The 16,520-nt window shown below is 36.3% G+C and overlaps 1 protein-coding gene across 1 annotated transcript; it reads right to left on the reverse strand.

Moving 5' to 3' along the window:
• Positions 1-4,028: 4,028 nt before the first annotated feature.
• On the reverse strand, positions 4,029-15,697 carry LOC121444818 (putative P2Y purinoceptor 10). The gene is made up of 2 exons (XM_041646724.1): positions 15,666-15,697; positions 4,029-5,061 (listed from the first exon to the last, which is right to left on the reverse strand). The coding sequence occupies exon 2, from the start codon at positions 5,010-5,012 to the stop codon at positions 4,029-4,031; it is 984 nt and encodes a 327-aa protein (XP_041502658.1). The 5' UTR covers positions 5,013-5,061; positions 15,666-15,697.
• Positions 15,698-16,520: the final 823 nt, after the last annotated feature.

Here is a 16,520-nt window from a genome sequence, read left to right on the forward strand (position 1 = left end):
TCACGCATAATTGGTTTCTAGCCATAAATAAAAGACATTGAGCCTATAATTCGTGATCCTAGAGAAGCTAAATAAGAAGGTGAACCCAAAGAAAAACATATAGGCATCCTCCTGGATATTAACCTTCACCAGGCGATGAAAAGAGACAGAGACAGAGACCCACATGGGAGCACCGGACTGAAATCCCAAGGTCCAAATCAGGAGCAGGAGAGAGAGCACGAGCAAGGAACTCAGGACCGCAAGGGGTGCACCCGCACACTGAGACAATGGGGTTGTACTATCGGGAACTTACCAAGGCCAGCTAGACTGGGTCTGAAAAAGCCTGGGATAAAACCGGACTCGCTGAACATAGCGGACAATGAGGACTGCTGAGAAGTCAAGAACAATGGCACTGGGTTTTGATCCTACTGCACGTTCTGGCTTTGTGGAAGCCTAGGCAGTTTGGATGCTCACCTTACTAGACCTGGATGGAGGTGGATGGTCCTTGGACTTCCCACAGGGCAGGGAACCCTGATTGCTCTTCGGGCTGACGAGGGAGGGGGGACTTGATTGGGGGAGGGGGAGGGAAATGGGAGGCTGTAGCGGGGAGGAGGCAGAAATCTTTAATAAATAAATAAATTAATTAATTAAAAAAAACAAATGAGCTGAGAGAGTTCTCATGGGAGCCCTTACCTGTTGGGAGGAGTGGGTGTGGTGGGCTGGGGGGGGGGGGGGGTCAGGAGAAGGGTTGGGGGAAGAACTGTGGAGGGAATGTAAAATGAAATATAAAAATAAATTATCAGTTATAATAACATGCTGTCTAAAAGTATAATGATTAAAGACTTCATCTCTAAGCTTCAAATTCCAGAATTAAAAATCTTGGGCCAGTAATTCGTTAACTATATACTCTTCCTTTGAGTTATCATTGTTTTTGTTTTTTCAGGTAACATACAAAGAAGTGAATTTTGTTGTGATTAGGAGCATATGCTATTGTTTAGGATGTTCGTCTTTTTTGTTTTTTTCTACTCTGTAAACTGGAAGTAGTTGTGATACATACATGATGGTATTGTAAAAAGAAGATCAGTTTGAGAAAATCCATATTAAGCCCCTCATATATCTATACAGAATAATAGACAATAGTTATTTTTTGTATCTCTCTCATTACTCTCATTACTCAAATATATGTTTGTGAAATTGCCTATAGAAGCTAAACCTCAGAATGAATGAGTAAAAGATTATATATATATATATATATATATATATATATGTATGTATATCCAGGATTGTGTTTATATTCTTATATTCTCAACATTATTTAATCTTTCAAAATTTTAATTATGAGCCTTGTATCTCTTGACCACTTAAAACTCCAGATCTGATCCTGGCATTTGAGGCTTTCTTATTTTAAACCTTTACTTTTTTAAACTATCAATTACTTCTTTCTTATTTTCTATTCAAACTATAATACTCTGTGTTACTTTTTCCAACATTGGTATAGGAGAACATTGACAAACGTTGTTATTCTCACATAGTGAAATGAAAAATATTATTATACCTGTGTGCTTTTCTAGCATTTACTATTCTATAAATAAAATAGCAAACAATGCTCCAAATAAATAAAATCCCTTTCTCCTAAAAAAGTAGAGAGCATATCTAATAATGTAGAAACCACATTTTATATATATATATATATATATATATATATATATACATATATATAGTTATGAGCTAAAATATTCTTTACATCTTTTTCAAAACTACCAGAAGTAGTCAGTGTTATAGGAGTCAATGTGGTTTGTAAGTGGAGTTTAGCAGTTATCTTACAGATATTTGGGGATACTAGAAAGCAGTTACAACTAGAATTGATTTTTTTAAAGGGCCAGTTCCAGACTGTATGACTTGCTGTCCCCTTCTTCTTACCTCACATGTTTGTAATAAAAATAATCATAACTATCATAGTTACTACCCTCTCTAATACCTTAAATTAACCTTGCTAATTGCTTTTTATTTTAACATGGAAAGTTAGATTGAATCACTAACTGTGAGCACCTTGTCTTGGGTTTCAGGCTCCTCTTTTAAAATATTCTTATTATTTCAATCACTATCACCTTCCGCCTTGACATTATGTGAAGTTTTCCAGCCTTTGAAATTCGAAAAAAATCCTTGCTTGCTTAGACATTGTCATTATCCTCTATTATCACATAATTCACAACAAAAAAAAAGCCCAAATATTCCTTTTAAATGAAGGCCAAAATGAAAGTTAAATTCACATGCTATTCAACAAACTGTGCAGAAAGCACTACTTTTCTCCCAACACTTGCAGGGAGACATATAAAATGCAAACTATGAGAGCTGATTTTTCTTATTCTCCACAAAGACAATATAGTAGAATATGTGATTGAATTTCTTGAAAAGTCATCTCTTCAGAGTGAAACAGTGGGTAGAGTGATTGTGATAATGCTACCATTAATCCCAAACACATTGAGAACCCTCTGCAAGCAGTACCTGCAGATTCTGGTTAATAAAACACACACACTTCCAAGTAAAAAACTCTTTATTACTTTATAATTACAGAAGTATCTCATGCCCAAGAACTCTACTTTTTATTCCTCCTTTTGGTGGTCTCTTCCTCTTTTTTAGGTAGTCTACACAAAGGTATGTTATAAGGACTGTCACTTCCTTCTCTTGCATGCAGACTAAATGTCTGTGTAAATTTTGGACCTAAAATACCAGTGAATTGTCAACCTGAGAAGCTGAGGAATCCCGTGTATTTAAATCCTCTACAAGAATACTTAAACTAATATCTACAGCATTCAGAAAAAAATAAAACAAGCTCACATATTCCTGTCATATTTATTCACAATGTGATGATACTTTGCTCTTTCTAATGTAATTCTGTGAGTTTTGAAAACTGAAAAATCTTGATATTTTGCTTGGTGACATGTAGTAATATTTATGAATTTAAAAATGAGAGAATTTTAAAACAGAAACCTACATTTCTTAAAATGTAACTCAGTTTTTCTAGCCTTGTTTTTATGGTATTTGCATGACTTACATTGAGCAGTAAGATTGACTTTGAACTACTGGACTTCTAATTGCGACTATGCAGATCCTTACAGTATTAGAACTAAATATTTATCAAAGAAGACTCTATTGTCAGAATCATGCTAATCCACAACCTGTGGATTTTCCAAAGAGACTAAGAAAATTGTGTTAAAATGATCTTTATCTCCTGTCCTTATCTTCAGTTTGTGTCTTCGGCAGTCAGCTCAAACTTAGTATTGAAATAATACATATAAAAGCATAAGCAGAGGGAATAAATAATATAAACATATGCCATGTATACCTAACTGTTAATCCTGAGACAAGTTAACTAACCTCTATGATATTACATTTATGCCTTTGTATTTGCTTTTCTGTTTTTGTCACTTCTATTAGAAAGGTAAGAAGACTTGTTATATTTAAAAATATATAGGAAATTACCAGTTCAGAAAATGATAGACATCTATAAATGCTCAAGGAGTGAATTTACATGCCCTTCATTCAGTAGCAAGATTCCAGTGCAGATTGACTGCTTTAACTTTTTGTGTCACTTCACCTGTGTTTTATGTCTTAGAAAGACTTGAAATTTTTATTCCACTCAGAAATAAAATTATTCCATGGAAGACATTTGCGTTTCTGTAAAGATTAATATGCATCATGCATTTCGGGACTTTTCTATTTACAAAAGACAATTTTAAATACATTCAACTTATATTTGGTTGGGAACATTTGTAAAATCTTGGTCTGGGACTTGTAATTTAAAAAATGCCATGAATTTTAAATTAGAAGCAGATGGATCCCACTTTCCTTTCTTCTCCCAAGTTTTTTAACATTGTGCCTTGATCATGTGTGCGGCACAACCCTGTGACCACAATCATCACACAGTAAAAGTTATTTTTGCTATTTCCAATGTTCAATTAAAGAAATTGCTTGTCTGGCACTTTCTACCTTTGGAACAGGCCAAACAGCATAAGTAAAGAGAATAATAACTGAAGAATTATTTCATTTTAGCTAACCATTGATGAACCACTCTCCCTGCTCATGAGACGAGAACGGGTAACGGAGCTGCCATGGCGAGATAGTTGGTCACGAAATTCTGAAGCCATGAAATAATAAAGAATTGGGTCCAAAAGGCAGCAGAGACTTGCAAGGCACAGGCAGAAAGGATGAAAATACAGTGTACTTTTGACAATGGGACAACTGGTAATGATACTTTCCTTTACCATGGTGTAAAATGTGAAGTTAATGTGATAAGGAGTGAAGCAGATGACAAAGACTGCAGCACACATGAAAACCATCCGCAGTGCCTTTTTCCTCTCACTAATTCCTTGGAAAGCAATCGGTGGCTGTTTCAAGGATATAGTTGTTTTCCAGGTACAACATGCGATGGTGATCACTGGAATCACAAATCCAGCCAGCTCTGCAATTGTAATCATTGTGACCATAACCATTGGGTTCATCTGTTTGTACCCAAGATCAGCAAAACAGGAATCTGTGTTATTAGCTAAGTCAGCACTTCTCAGGATGGGAAATAGCAAACAGGCAGACCCCACGACGACCCAGATGGCAACACTGATGGCCGCGTCGTACCTACGCTTCCAGTTTCTGGCTCTAAATGGCTTGAGGAGAAAGAAGCATCTCTGAAGGCTGATGCATGTCAGGAAGCAAATGCTGGCATACATGTTGAGATATTTCAGATAGAAGCAGAGCAGGCAAAGTGCCTTCGGGAATGGCCAGTTACGGTTGATATAATAGTAAATCCGGAGAGGTAAGGACAGGATATGAGCAAGATCTGCCACGGAGAGGTTGATCATGAAAATGATGGCCTTATTCTTCTTGCTGATGAAGCGCCACAGGACCCACAGGGCTGCACTGTTAGCCAGGAGTCCAGGGATGAATATGAAGATATAGGTGGTTGCATACAGAGAGTACTGAAATGTCACATTTACACCACAATTACTCTCAACACTGCTGGTACTATTGCTGCCCATCTTGAATATCTCAATATGTTCATCAAGGTGAGCTTTGGAAATATTGCTCCTGTCCAAACAAAAATTAAAAAGCACAGTGGTTAAGTAATACTTCAGTGGATACTTAGGACTCACTTTTATAATGAGATATACAATATTCCAAGTAGGGACAGCTCACATATATGTAAGTGGAGGCTCAATGAATATGCACTACTTGCCCAACATTACACAGTAAATCCATTAAGAAACAATGGAAATGTGCCTTGACACATTTATTATATTGCTTTTACCATGGCAAAGACATTGTGGCAATTAATATATTACTTATCTTGGTTCTCCAGCATAGAAAATGATCTAACTGACTTGGAAAACCTGGAAATATGATGTCCTCATTAGTTTATCATAACAGCTTGATACTCTGCAGTACTCTTGAATTTGGCCTAACTCCCTGGGTTTGTGTTCCATTCTCAGTTTACATGAAACACTTCAATACTGTATGAGTTTAGATAGTGAACTATGATTACTTTCTTACTGTAATCATGGAAGTATAGTGCTCAGGTCTCCCTCTCTGAAGAATTCTATATCATTATACATGAAAGTCGGTATACATATATATTTTAAATAAAATGTTTCTATCCAGGCTGACAATACTCCTTGCAAGAACCGTCGACTATCTAGCAAAACCCCAATGCCAGGCATGAGAAGCCTCTTTTGAATTGTTGGCCGGGGTTGTCCAATAGATTCCCAAAACATAGGCTATTGTTGTTGTCGTTGCTTAAGAGGTGGAAGGTAAGTATCTATTGCTGAAGGCACCATGCACCTTCAACACTGGACCTAGAAAACATGAGATGTATCTGACCTGAAATCCTTTTCCTTTAAGACTAGCTTTCATGGTACCAATAGGCACCTTGCAAACTTCCAGAGAAAGACAGCAACTGATAGCTATACTGCCTATGAAACACAGCAACAACCAGCATGACACAACAATCCCATGGGTGCAATCCTGCTGGCAACCAACAGCTCTCTAACTTAGACTTAAGGTCCACTCAACAAGAGGGAAATCATGTCTGGTACTAGAAACCTAGTCAGCTAACGCCTGGCTAATGAAGTCATGAACCTTGGAGGAGAATCTATAGCTGATATTTCACTAAACCAGCAAAGTCCTTCATTACATTCTAAATGTTCATTCCACCTACAAATAAGTGTATCCCTCATCCCTCGTCAAGGAGAACTTTCTTTGCAATGGGCAGGGACTATTAAAACCACAACCAACAAAAATGTAGAGTAGTGAACCCCAATCCTAAAAGATACATCTGCAAAACAATTCCTGTACATAAGACTCAAAGATTACTGAGAAAGAGGGAGGTGCAAAGATTGTAAGAGCCATAGGAAGTTTGTTGTGAGATTGTATCTCTTAGAAATGTCAGAGAATGTATACTCATGAAGTCTCATCAACATGACTACCTAAACAAGAACTGAAAAAATATACCACCAATAGACATGCCAATGTGGATGGGGACAAACTCATGAGGCCTTAACCCTAGATGAAGGACTATAGGGAATTAAGAAATTCAAAGAGTGAATGAAATACTATTCTTTGGGGAAGAGCAATACTAACTGATTAAACAATTCCAAGTTGTTAGTCCTGAAAATATATGCATACAAGTATCATTATATGGACTGAGAAGGTTATATTTATGTATTTAGGAGGAAACAGACACACCTAACAACAAAAAGTTCTTGAATTTGAGAGAAAATAAAGGTAGGTATGGGAGGGGTAGGAGGAAGGAAAGGTAAAAAGGGAAACGATGTAATTATATTATAATCTCAAACAATATTTTTCTTAATTTTAAAAGAATTTTATACTAGAACAACATCAGCAATGGATGCATCATCTAATAGTCACAGTGAACATTACCCTAGCAACAGTAAAACAACTTAAGATTTAATTTTGTATTCATTAAAGTAATCATCATAAAAAAAAGGAAATCAAGCAAGCATGCCCCGGCTTGTTTCTGACATGATGTAGCTGGTTGCATTTTTATTTTAATTCTGTTTTGTGTTGAGTATATTTACTACAATAGAGTGATGTAATTTTTAGCTCTCTTTATTTGTGGAAGAATGTGTTCTGATACCATTTTTAGTCCCATTGCAATACACAGAGATGGAATAAAATATCAGACCCCCAAGTGATGATTTCTCAGACAGAAAAGAATCCAAGTACTTTCACTTTCCTCCCTCGTCTCTCGTATAAATCTGCTTGGCCTACAACCTGTGATGTGTCATAATGAATAGTTAATCTTGTGTATGTGTGGATAACTTAGAATGGAGAGTAATTCAAAGGCAAAAGGGAAGTCATATTTCAACTATCAAAGATATACATCAAAATCAGCAAAATAAGTTGTCACAGGTTTTATCTAATTTATTTGCATAAATTATTGTTTATTATTATCATTATTATAAATTATTATTAGTAGTAATATAGATGGGGAAACTAATGTTCAGAAAGATTTAGTGAATTTACAGGTTTTCTTGTCAGCGTTCTATTGTTGTGAAGAAACACCATTACTAAGGCAATTCTTAGAAATCATTTAATGGGAGCTCACGAACTCTGGACCAACAACTAGGGAGCCTGCCTGGGACCAACATAGGACCTCTGCATGTGTATGGCAGTTGTGTACCTTGATCTGTTTGGGGGACCCCCAGCAGTGGGATCAGGACCTGTCTGTCCCTGGCACAAGAGCTGGCCTTTTGGAACCTATTCCCCATGCAAGGATTCCTTTCCCAGCCTTGATGAAGGGGAGGAGCTTCGTCCTGACTTAGTGTAATATGACATGCTTTGTTGACTCAAATGGGAGTTCTGTCCCTTACTGAATGTAGGAGTGGATGGGGAGGGGTAGACTAGGGGAGGAGGGAGGGTACAGAAAGACAGGAGGGAGGGGAAACTGTGGTTGGTATTTAAAATAAATGAAAAATTTTATTTAAAAAGAGAAACAAAATGAAGTCCCCAATTTTAAATAAAAGAAGGAAAAAGAAATGATTTAACTAGAGAATTAGAATCTCCTTACAGTTTTAAAAACTTGGGAAATGGTCGTCTGTCATGGTGAGAAATAAACAGGCGTGGAGCTGTAGAAGTAGCTGAGAGTCTTATTTATACCCTGTCCACAGGCAGCAGGCAGAAAGTGGGGGGAGGGGAGAATGAGATTGGTTCTGGCCTGGGCTTTTGAATCTCAAAGATCACTCCCAGTGACACACTTCCTCCAACAAGGCCTCACATCTTTATCCTTCCCAAATACTTCTACTCTTTGGAACTGAAGGGTGGAGGGTTGGCCATTCTTATTTAAACTACCACAGAAGTAACAAAGCAAATTTTGCAGGGTTGTTCCAAGTCTTAAGGTATTTTCAATTTGTTCTTTGCATCCCTGTAACTAGGTGTGACTTTAAAATGTTGCTAGCTTATCCACCATTTTCACAGATTCAATAGTAAATAGGTTCCTGTGTTAATTTCTGTGGCCTCAGCTGGTGGTACTCTGGAAACTTTAGAAGGTGAGGCCTAACGTTATGATGTGGTAAGTTCACCGGTGATGTTTTCCATCTGCCATAGTGAAGGGAGTAGAAGTAAATCTTCTTTTGTCACCTGTTACCCATGCAGAGGGTGTCAGAGGAAGCTACCAGCTAAGGAAGCGACCAGCACACATACTTTGCTAAGGAAGCGACCAGCACACAATTTCAAGAACTCAGAACAGCTCACGCCCAGTCGAATTGCACTTCCGCTTTTGCACTTAGCAAACAGGGCTGTTTGTTTTTGCTTCCCTGGTGCAGTTGGCTGCACTTACTAACAGAGCACGTTCTCATCACTCCTCTGAGTTCAACAGAACTCAATTCAGCCAGAACAGAAAGCTCACGTCCCATTTGTACCTTTTTTTTTTATGGGTTTCTGTGCCTCTAAATTTGGCACATATATAACTCAGAAATTCACTCATGAATTTAGTGATTCTCATGACCTGGTTACCAAAGCTCTCCTCTTCTCCAAACAGAAGAGAAAATAGGAAGAGTTTTTCCTCAATCCCTTCAGTGAAAATTAACTGTAATGTCTCCATGCTGAGAGAGATGGGGAACTTTTTGCTGCTGTTCAGCACGAATATAATACCTTGGAACAGGAACACTTAGCTTGTTCTGAAGAATTTGTGTCACTCTGAAATTTAAAAAATAAAAGTAATCTAAAAATCTATCAAGAAAAAAATGTCAAGTGTTCGAATGTGTTCCCTCTCTGGCTCTGTCTTTGATACCATTCTCAATCACTGCTGCTTCTTTAGCCTTTTCTGGGCCTCTCTAGCCCTGTGTCTCTGGGTAGTTTTCCTTACTTAAGCTGCCACCATTGCTCTCCTTTAACCTAGACATATTTTTGGTTCCTGTCTCATGAAGAGATGTGAAATTCATGATTCATTCCTGAGTGTGTGCTTCCCTTTTCTGAATCTGTTGCTCCCCATATCTAGAATGTCCTCCCTCCACGTCTTTACACATCTTGGTAAAGTATTGGTTTGTAAGTTGGAGAACCCTTCTCCATTTGATTTTCCAGGGTAATCGAACTTATCATTACATGGTCTTCAGTCTTAATCTTTGTAGCATTAACACTTGAAATGTAAGGGCTCACTTAAACATTTATGTACTACATAGTTCACTCTGTTATAATTTCATTTGTGCCATAAAAAGATATTTTGTTCATCACTATGTAGCTACTAAGCATTCAAATAGTTTTGTATGTGAGCTGTTCAAAGCTCCTGTCTCAATGCATTTTGCAAAAAATGGAAACCTTGAGGTCATTACCTGCTGCTTCCCTAAAATCTGTCTGTTCATTTGGATTACTAGATTTCCCAGTATGTACCCTTTATTTTACTGCTCTGGAAAGTTATAGTTGTAGAGGCTTAAAAGAAGAATAAACTAATCAATTTAGAAATCACAGGTGGTCACACATATCCTTTAGAAAAAGTCAAGCTATCTCAGATTATACACTGCCAGCAGGACTTCAGGAAAAAAGCAGTCCTTGTAATATGCTTCTCGTGGTTTCTTATACTTTTATTTTATTAATTGTCATTGAATTTTATAAGCATATCACAGATAAGTAAATTTGCCTCATTTCATTAGCTTCTTTTCTGCACTTTGACTCTGAAAGGCAGTGAAGAGACTGAATCTGCAGATCCCAAAGTTCTTGACACTTAGTAAGTATAAAAGGGAACTAACGTTGTGTATTTAACTCCCCACCCACCCCCACCACAAGCATGCACTTTTGAGGACTATGGTAGAATCCAACGCTATGACTCATGGGATGGATTTTATATAAAACAGAAAAATTTCACAAATTTTATCCTTATAAAGCTCATTACTGGAATTTTTTAAAGAAATGAGTGGAAAAAATCTCTAAAATATCTGTAAAAACCAATGTGTTACATGACTCGAAGTGAAAGGGCATGGCAACAAGGAATCTTTATCTCTATGAGGTAAGTACAATCGATACTAGTAATACCTCTAACATAGTTTTACCTGATGTATTCAATAAAAATTTAGTGCCTTGTTCTAGGTCATAAGGTTATTTATTCTAGAATTAGAATCAGAAATCAGGCCTCTTAATGATCGGTGCACCATGTTACCCTCGTTCTATGAAATTCTATGATATACAGTATCTCAACCGAGTGAAGATGGTACTTGTGCTAAGATGTTTATACTCTCATATTGGTCTCTATAGGGACAGTTTTGGGGAGGAAAATTGAGTTTGTCTATGCAGAAATGGTAAAGTTAAACTTAGTTTGCCTGAATTGTTGACTATTCTATTTATATTGTAGCAATCTTTCAAAACTGAGGTGTAGTTCTGTCTTTTCAACAAAGACTTCCATAATCATGCCGGTATTCTTTAATTATCATTAATGAGATTCATCTGGACTTAATTTGCATTTTAATCTAGCAAGCATATATTTCTTTATGTATATATTATATATGATAATTATTGAGGATATCGGAGTTGAATCATAAATTCTGGAGAAGAATTTACTTGACAGAAAAGCTCAAGAAGTTTGAATCTCATTGGACTGGAGAGAAGGCTCAACAGTTTAGAGCACTTGGTCTTGCAGAGATCCTGAGGTTGATTTCCAGTATCAACATGGAGGCTAACAATCATACATTACTTCCATTCCAGGAGATCTAATGTCTTCTTTTGACTTCTACATGCACCAGACATACATGTTATTCACAGACATGCGTGTGCATAAAAATAAAAAATTAAATAGAAGGAGTTTATAGTCACGTGGGAGAGAACATAGAGTAATTCACCATAATAAATTTTAAACCATGCTGTAAAAGATGTACCGAAGGTATTTCTGTAGAAAGAGAAAGAAAGGCTGGATCGAGGATGAGTGTAATTGAAACTTGAACAATAAAGCAGCTTCAGCTATTAGTTTTGAGGGTAAATACGATGTAAGGGAAGAAAGGACTTGAGGGGGATTGAGTGAGAATGAATAACAATCATAATTCCCAAGGTATAAAAACAGGGTAATACTCATTTTACCCAAGCTGGTGATTAGGATTAGACTGTGACAGGTATAGCGTAGGAGAATCTACTTAAGGGAAAACTGATTGAGACAGGTGGTGCTATAACCTGAAAGATTTTGAAGGAATTTTAGGGGAAGATAGAATCCTTGAAATATTCTGATAAGAATTTTGATATAACTATACTTGAAGTTCACAGTGATCCCTCTAGCAACATTGTGGACATTAGTTTGGAAAGACGGCCCACAGGAAGTCAAGTCATTTTCATATAAGTAGATTGATCAACAGTTCACGGTTGCCAGCAATGTGTGGAAAGTTTTATATTCAGTACTAAAACCACAAAAGAGCACATCATCAACAGAACTGCTCTTTCAGACCACTACAGCAGTTGAAGTGATAAAGAATAAGCTCTAAACTTGGTAAGACATGAAAATTATAATTTCAAGTAAAAGTCAGAGAAGATATTGGTTAGGTCTTGAAAGTCAAAGACCATTTTATTAGAAAAAATATAAAATTTCCCTTTCTTATAATGTTACCTCTGAAATTTGCACTCTATCACGTTTCATCAATTCCTGTCTTTTTCAGGGATGTTTCTCTCCAACGTAAACACTAAACTCCACTCTAAAATGTGTCATTAGAACTTGTACACGATACAGCAAACATATATACTCTCTGTGATTAAAAACCTTTCTTTAGAGCTCATCTCAGCGATCAATAATCTCCTCTGTCTCAAAGGCCTACTTTGATGCTCTTTTTTTATTTCTGGGACTGGGCACCTATACATTGACTTTCTTCTTCAAACTATATTTACAGATTTTACTAAGAAAATGCACTTTTTGTATATGAATATTCTGTATCTTAGGCATTTAAATATAATTTAGTCTATTTAACAAAGGTCTAGACAAGCAGTAGGAACTTAAGAGTATGTAGTGTAGGCATATGCTAGCAAACAAGAAAGTTGACTTCTTGCGTCTGTCCCAGGATTTACTCTCCCAGTCAATAGCAATATTTCAGTCTCTGCTCCTGAGATAGATGAGGTTAGATTTCTAGAAATCAGGACACCGAAGAAATTTGAAGTCTAAAATTTCGGCTTTCTATTTTCAACCAGAACCTGATCTGCTTAAGTAGAATTTGATCATCTAGCAGTATAGTTTTGTAGAAACAAGTATTGCTTCAAAATACATATTTATATCAAATTTTTAGTTTGATTCACTAATGATGAGTTCAAGCTCCCCTTCCTATCAAACTACATTAATGTCCAGTTTTCAGAAAGAGACAACTCAAACATGCTTATATAATTATAATTTGATTTGTAATAAGATTTGTCATAAAACTAGAGAAAGATGAAACTTTCCATTTCCAAACAAGTTCTTGCATGGAAAAATCACTTTAAATTCCATTTATATGAAATATACTCTCCTCAAGATAAAGACACTGGCATTCTTGGACCTAGCTCTAGCACTTTTATGTATATGCACTAAAGATATATGGCAAATGACTTCTCTCCAGGTGTCAGGCTAGTATGCTATCAGAATCGAAGCTTTTTATGAAGTTTCACTTTTGAACTCAAATCATAGTAGATTGCAGATAGAAAATCTGGGACATTTTAATTTTATTTTTGATAACTGGAGTGCTGAGTTGACCAAGACGTATAGGATAGGGAAGACTCACAACAGTAGACCATCTTTTTAAAAATACTAGATTTGGATCAAAGAGACTTGGATCTTATTAATCAAATACCAATTCTCTATTTTACCTAAATAAGCCCCCTTTCCTGTCTGTCACTCTCATTTTCTTTATTGTTAAAATAAGACAATTGAACTCAATGGGCTTTAACTCCTTTCTAACTTTAACTTACCATGTCTGTATGGATACTACCCCTAACACTACTCACACTGCCACTTCCTGGTCCTTGTGCAGCCACTACCCCTATGAGCATATATACTTAGATATGTATATTTGATTGTCAAAAATCATTACTGAATGATATATTACAAATAATTCTATCACAAGATATCATTTAACTGAAAGTTAGGGAAATTAGCACTCAAATGAGTAATCCCATTTTCCTGAAGCTTCTAAGCTCTGGACTCTGAGTATGGGAATTCAGTTCTAGGATCAACATGACAGTTCATTCCCTGAGTATCACCTCTATGAGTCTTCACCTTCTCAGTCTTCCTTCGCTTTTTAACCTCTTAACTTTAAGTAACCAGCACAACTAAACAAACACGCTTATCAAAATTACTTCTATTTTCCTTGGTAGAAGGGATAGTCTGCAGCCTTGTAATCTTGGAGGAAGAGAAATTTAAAAGAGAAAGGACTAAATATAAGTGAAAAAAAATTACTGTTCCTCTAAGAAAACTGCTATAAGTACAGATCTACAATCTTCTTGGTGACTGCATATACAATAGTTAGAAAGTACCAGTGCAATGGGGTAGATTGTTCTGATCTAAGATTTGGTTCCTACAATCAACAACAATCCTACACTATTTTTTTTTTATGTTTTGGGAAGAAAACAATAGCTTTAAAATCCTGATCTGACACATACGTAAGTAAACTTTTTGGATAATTAAAATAAAATTTAGAACTCCCTACCAAAACACTGCCCTGATGATGAAAATTGGCCATAGTGTGGTTTAACAGCAAACATTTCTGTGTTGTGTGGTAGAACCATGACACAGGGCTTCATGGGAAGCCAATTCACTTATCTCAAACAGAGACAGCCACTAAGCACAATCCCAACTTCTAGAAAAATTCACTTGGAGGTCTTTGCTTCTCTACTACTAGGATTTAGTAGTCTATACAATTTTAATCAAACAACTTTTATCAGTTAGGCTCTAGAAAAAACTGTGTTTGACCAAAGAAGGGACTGTTTTCAACAGGAACCATTACAAAAAGCAACGGTCCTAAATCTATGACTTGATTATCAGTATAGTTTAGACAATTAGCAACCTAAGTATATCTGCATATCACCTATCTGTGTACCATATTTTAGTTACACAAATTCTCTAATTGATAGAAATGACAATGACTCTCTGCATCTATTTAAACAAGCAAAATAAAATTCTTCACTTGAGAATTCTGAGAATTGAGATCATCGCCTCCTAAAAAAAACAAGGCAAAGCCATTAATGTTGTTCTAAGTCTACTTCTGGGATCAGCTAAGCACAGAATTTCTCTTAAAGCATTCCCCAGAGTGTTTGATTTTGACTCACTACTGCTAGTTCCACTCCTAAGAGCATTTACTGAAAATATAAATGTCCCACATTTGACTCTTCTATCTAGAAGGACTTAGCATAGGACAACAATTTCCTCTTAGAGAATCAAGGAACACCTCTGAATACCCTCTAAAGTCATCTGATACATTGTTCTTCCAATATAAAAATTGAAAGGGCCATAGGTAGATTTAGAATATTTCTGAAAGTCACAATCTTCTAGAGGGGAAAAACATGAGTTTTAAGACTCAGTTCCTAGCTGCAATTCTGTCACGAATTACCTGAGTGGTCTTAAGTGATTTCATCTCACTGACTCTTGGAAAATCCAACTGTATTGTGAGGGATTTTTATCTGCACAGCCTTTTTAGTTTTTGAGATATGTCATTTGTCACTCTTCTTTTATCCTAGGGGAAAATACTATTTGGTTCAGTATCTAAGCAAGCTAAGCTTACTATTAAGAGTATAAACCTTAATATACATATATAATTTATATATTTATATAAATATATGTATTTCCTATGTAAATATAAAGATTATACACAGCAGAAGTGCATATCCTCTTTTTGGCTAAGTTTGTCAAATTGTCCTAAATGAGTCTGAATGCAACACTGTATTTACCTTTTGGGTCATACGCCATTCCTTGTCCACTGTACAGAAAGCCCCTTTAGCAAGTGGTAAGTTATATCACATAAGACAATACTGCTGTTGTAACAGTGGAGGCTGACAGCATTAAATTTCACCTTGAACTCTGACTAGACTCAAAGACAATCGCATTTGTTTCTCCTGTAAGAATCCCGAGATGAGAAACCAGAGACCATTTCAAAACACTGACTTCACATCTGTTCCTCTCCTGATATTCCTGTCTCCACCAATTCCCACAAACGGAAAAACAAAGTTACAGTTGCTGGACTAGAACTTACCCTGATTCTGAGCCGGGATAAGCACTCTTGTATCTTTGCAAGGAGATGGGAGTACAAAAGTACAACTCTGGGCAGCATGCACATATCCTGCTGATAACTGAAAAAATTAGTGTTGAAAGAGGAAGTTGTGCACATTGATGTCTCACCACAGAAACCTTACTTGCACAGAACGAAGGTAAGTCCCTTGAGCAGATGACGCTAGTCGAGTTTGATTTCGTCTTTATTTCATTGGTGCTGAACAAACAACAAATACATCCTTGCCTTCTTAACTGTTACCCACCTTGTTTCCTTCCACCACAACCGAGATGCTTTTCTTACTATATTCCAGTAGGTTTTGTGTCAAGATAAAATTTCCAAGCCAAATGTGAAGAAAGTTTACCTAAGAGCTGGAAAGCTGCTGCTCTTTCAATTCCAGGAGGCAAAGGCTGAAGAAACTTCAAAATACACATCAAAAATAACAACAGGACTATCTTTGCTTAAATTTTCCACTAAATCTAGATTGTTCTCATCTCTATCCATCAGTTCATATTTTAATGTGTACTTTGTTTTGCATATTTATTGTGCCTTTACTATACTGAGAGCAAAGTCTACTTTCAGTTTATTTCTGTGTTCCAAACAAAGCATTTTCAAGAATGCTGTTTGAATGAAAATTGAAAACTGAGGCAAAGGGTGATTAAATAAATGCTCAAAAATGCACTTGTAAATAAATGAAAAGCACTGTTGATTGCAGAGTCGGCCTCCAGAGTAATGAGTTTGATGATTCTGCACAGTGTCAACAGGTTCTTCAGAAATATGCAAGTAAATACCACACTTAGAACCAACACTTTCTGCTAAGTTTCAAAATAATTCTGAAAA

The sequence above is a fragment of the Microtus oregoni genome, unplaced genomic scaffold (genome assembly GCF_018167655.1).
Source record: "Microtus oregoni isolate MIOR12 unplaced genomic scaffold, Mior012 000142F_ref0000161, whole genome shotgun sequence".
In the NCBI taxonomy this organism is placed as follows: domain Eukaryota; kingdom Metazoa; phylum Chordata; class Mammalia; order Rodentia; family Cricetidae; genus Microtus; species Microtus oregoni.

Bases quoted from the DNA above. Each gene is read 5' to 3' on its own strand.
- LOC121444818 (XM_041646724.1), bottom strand. From the start codon at position 5,012: ATGGGCAGCAATAGTACCAGCAGTGTTGAGAGTAATTGTGGTGTAAAT.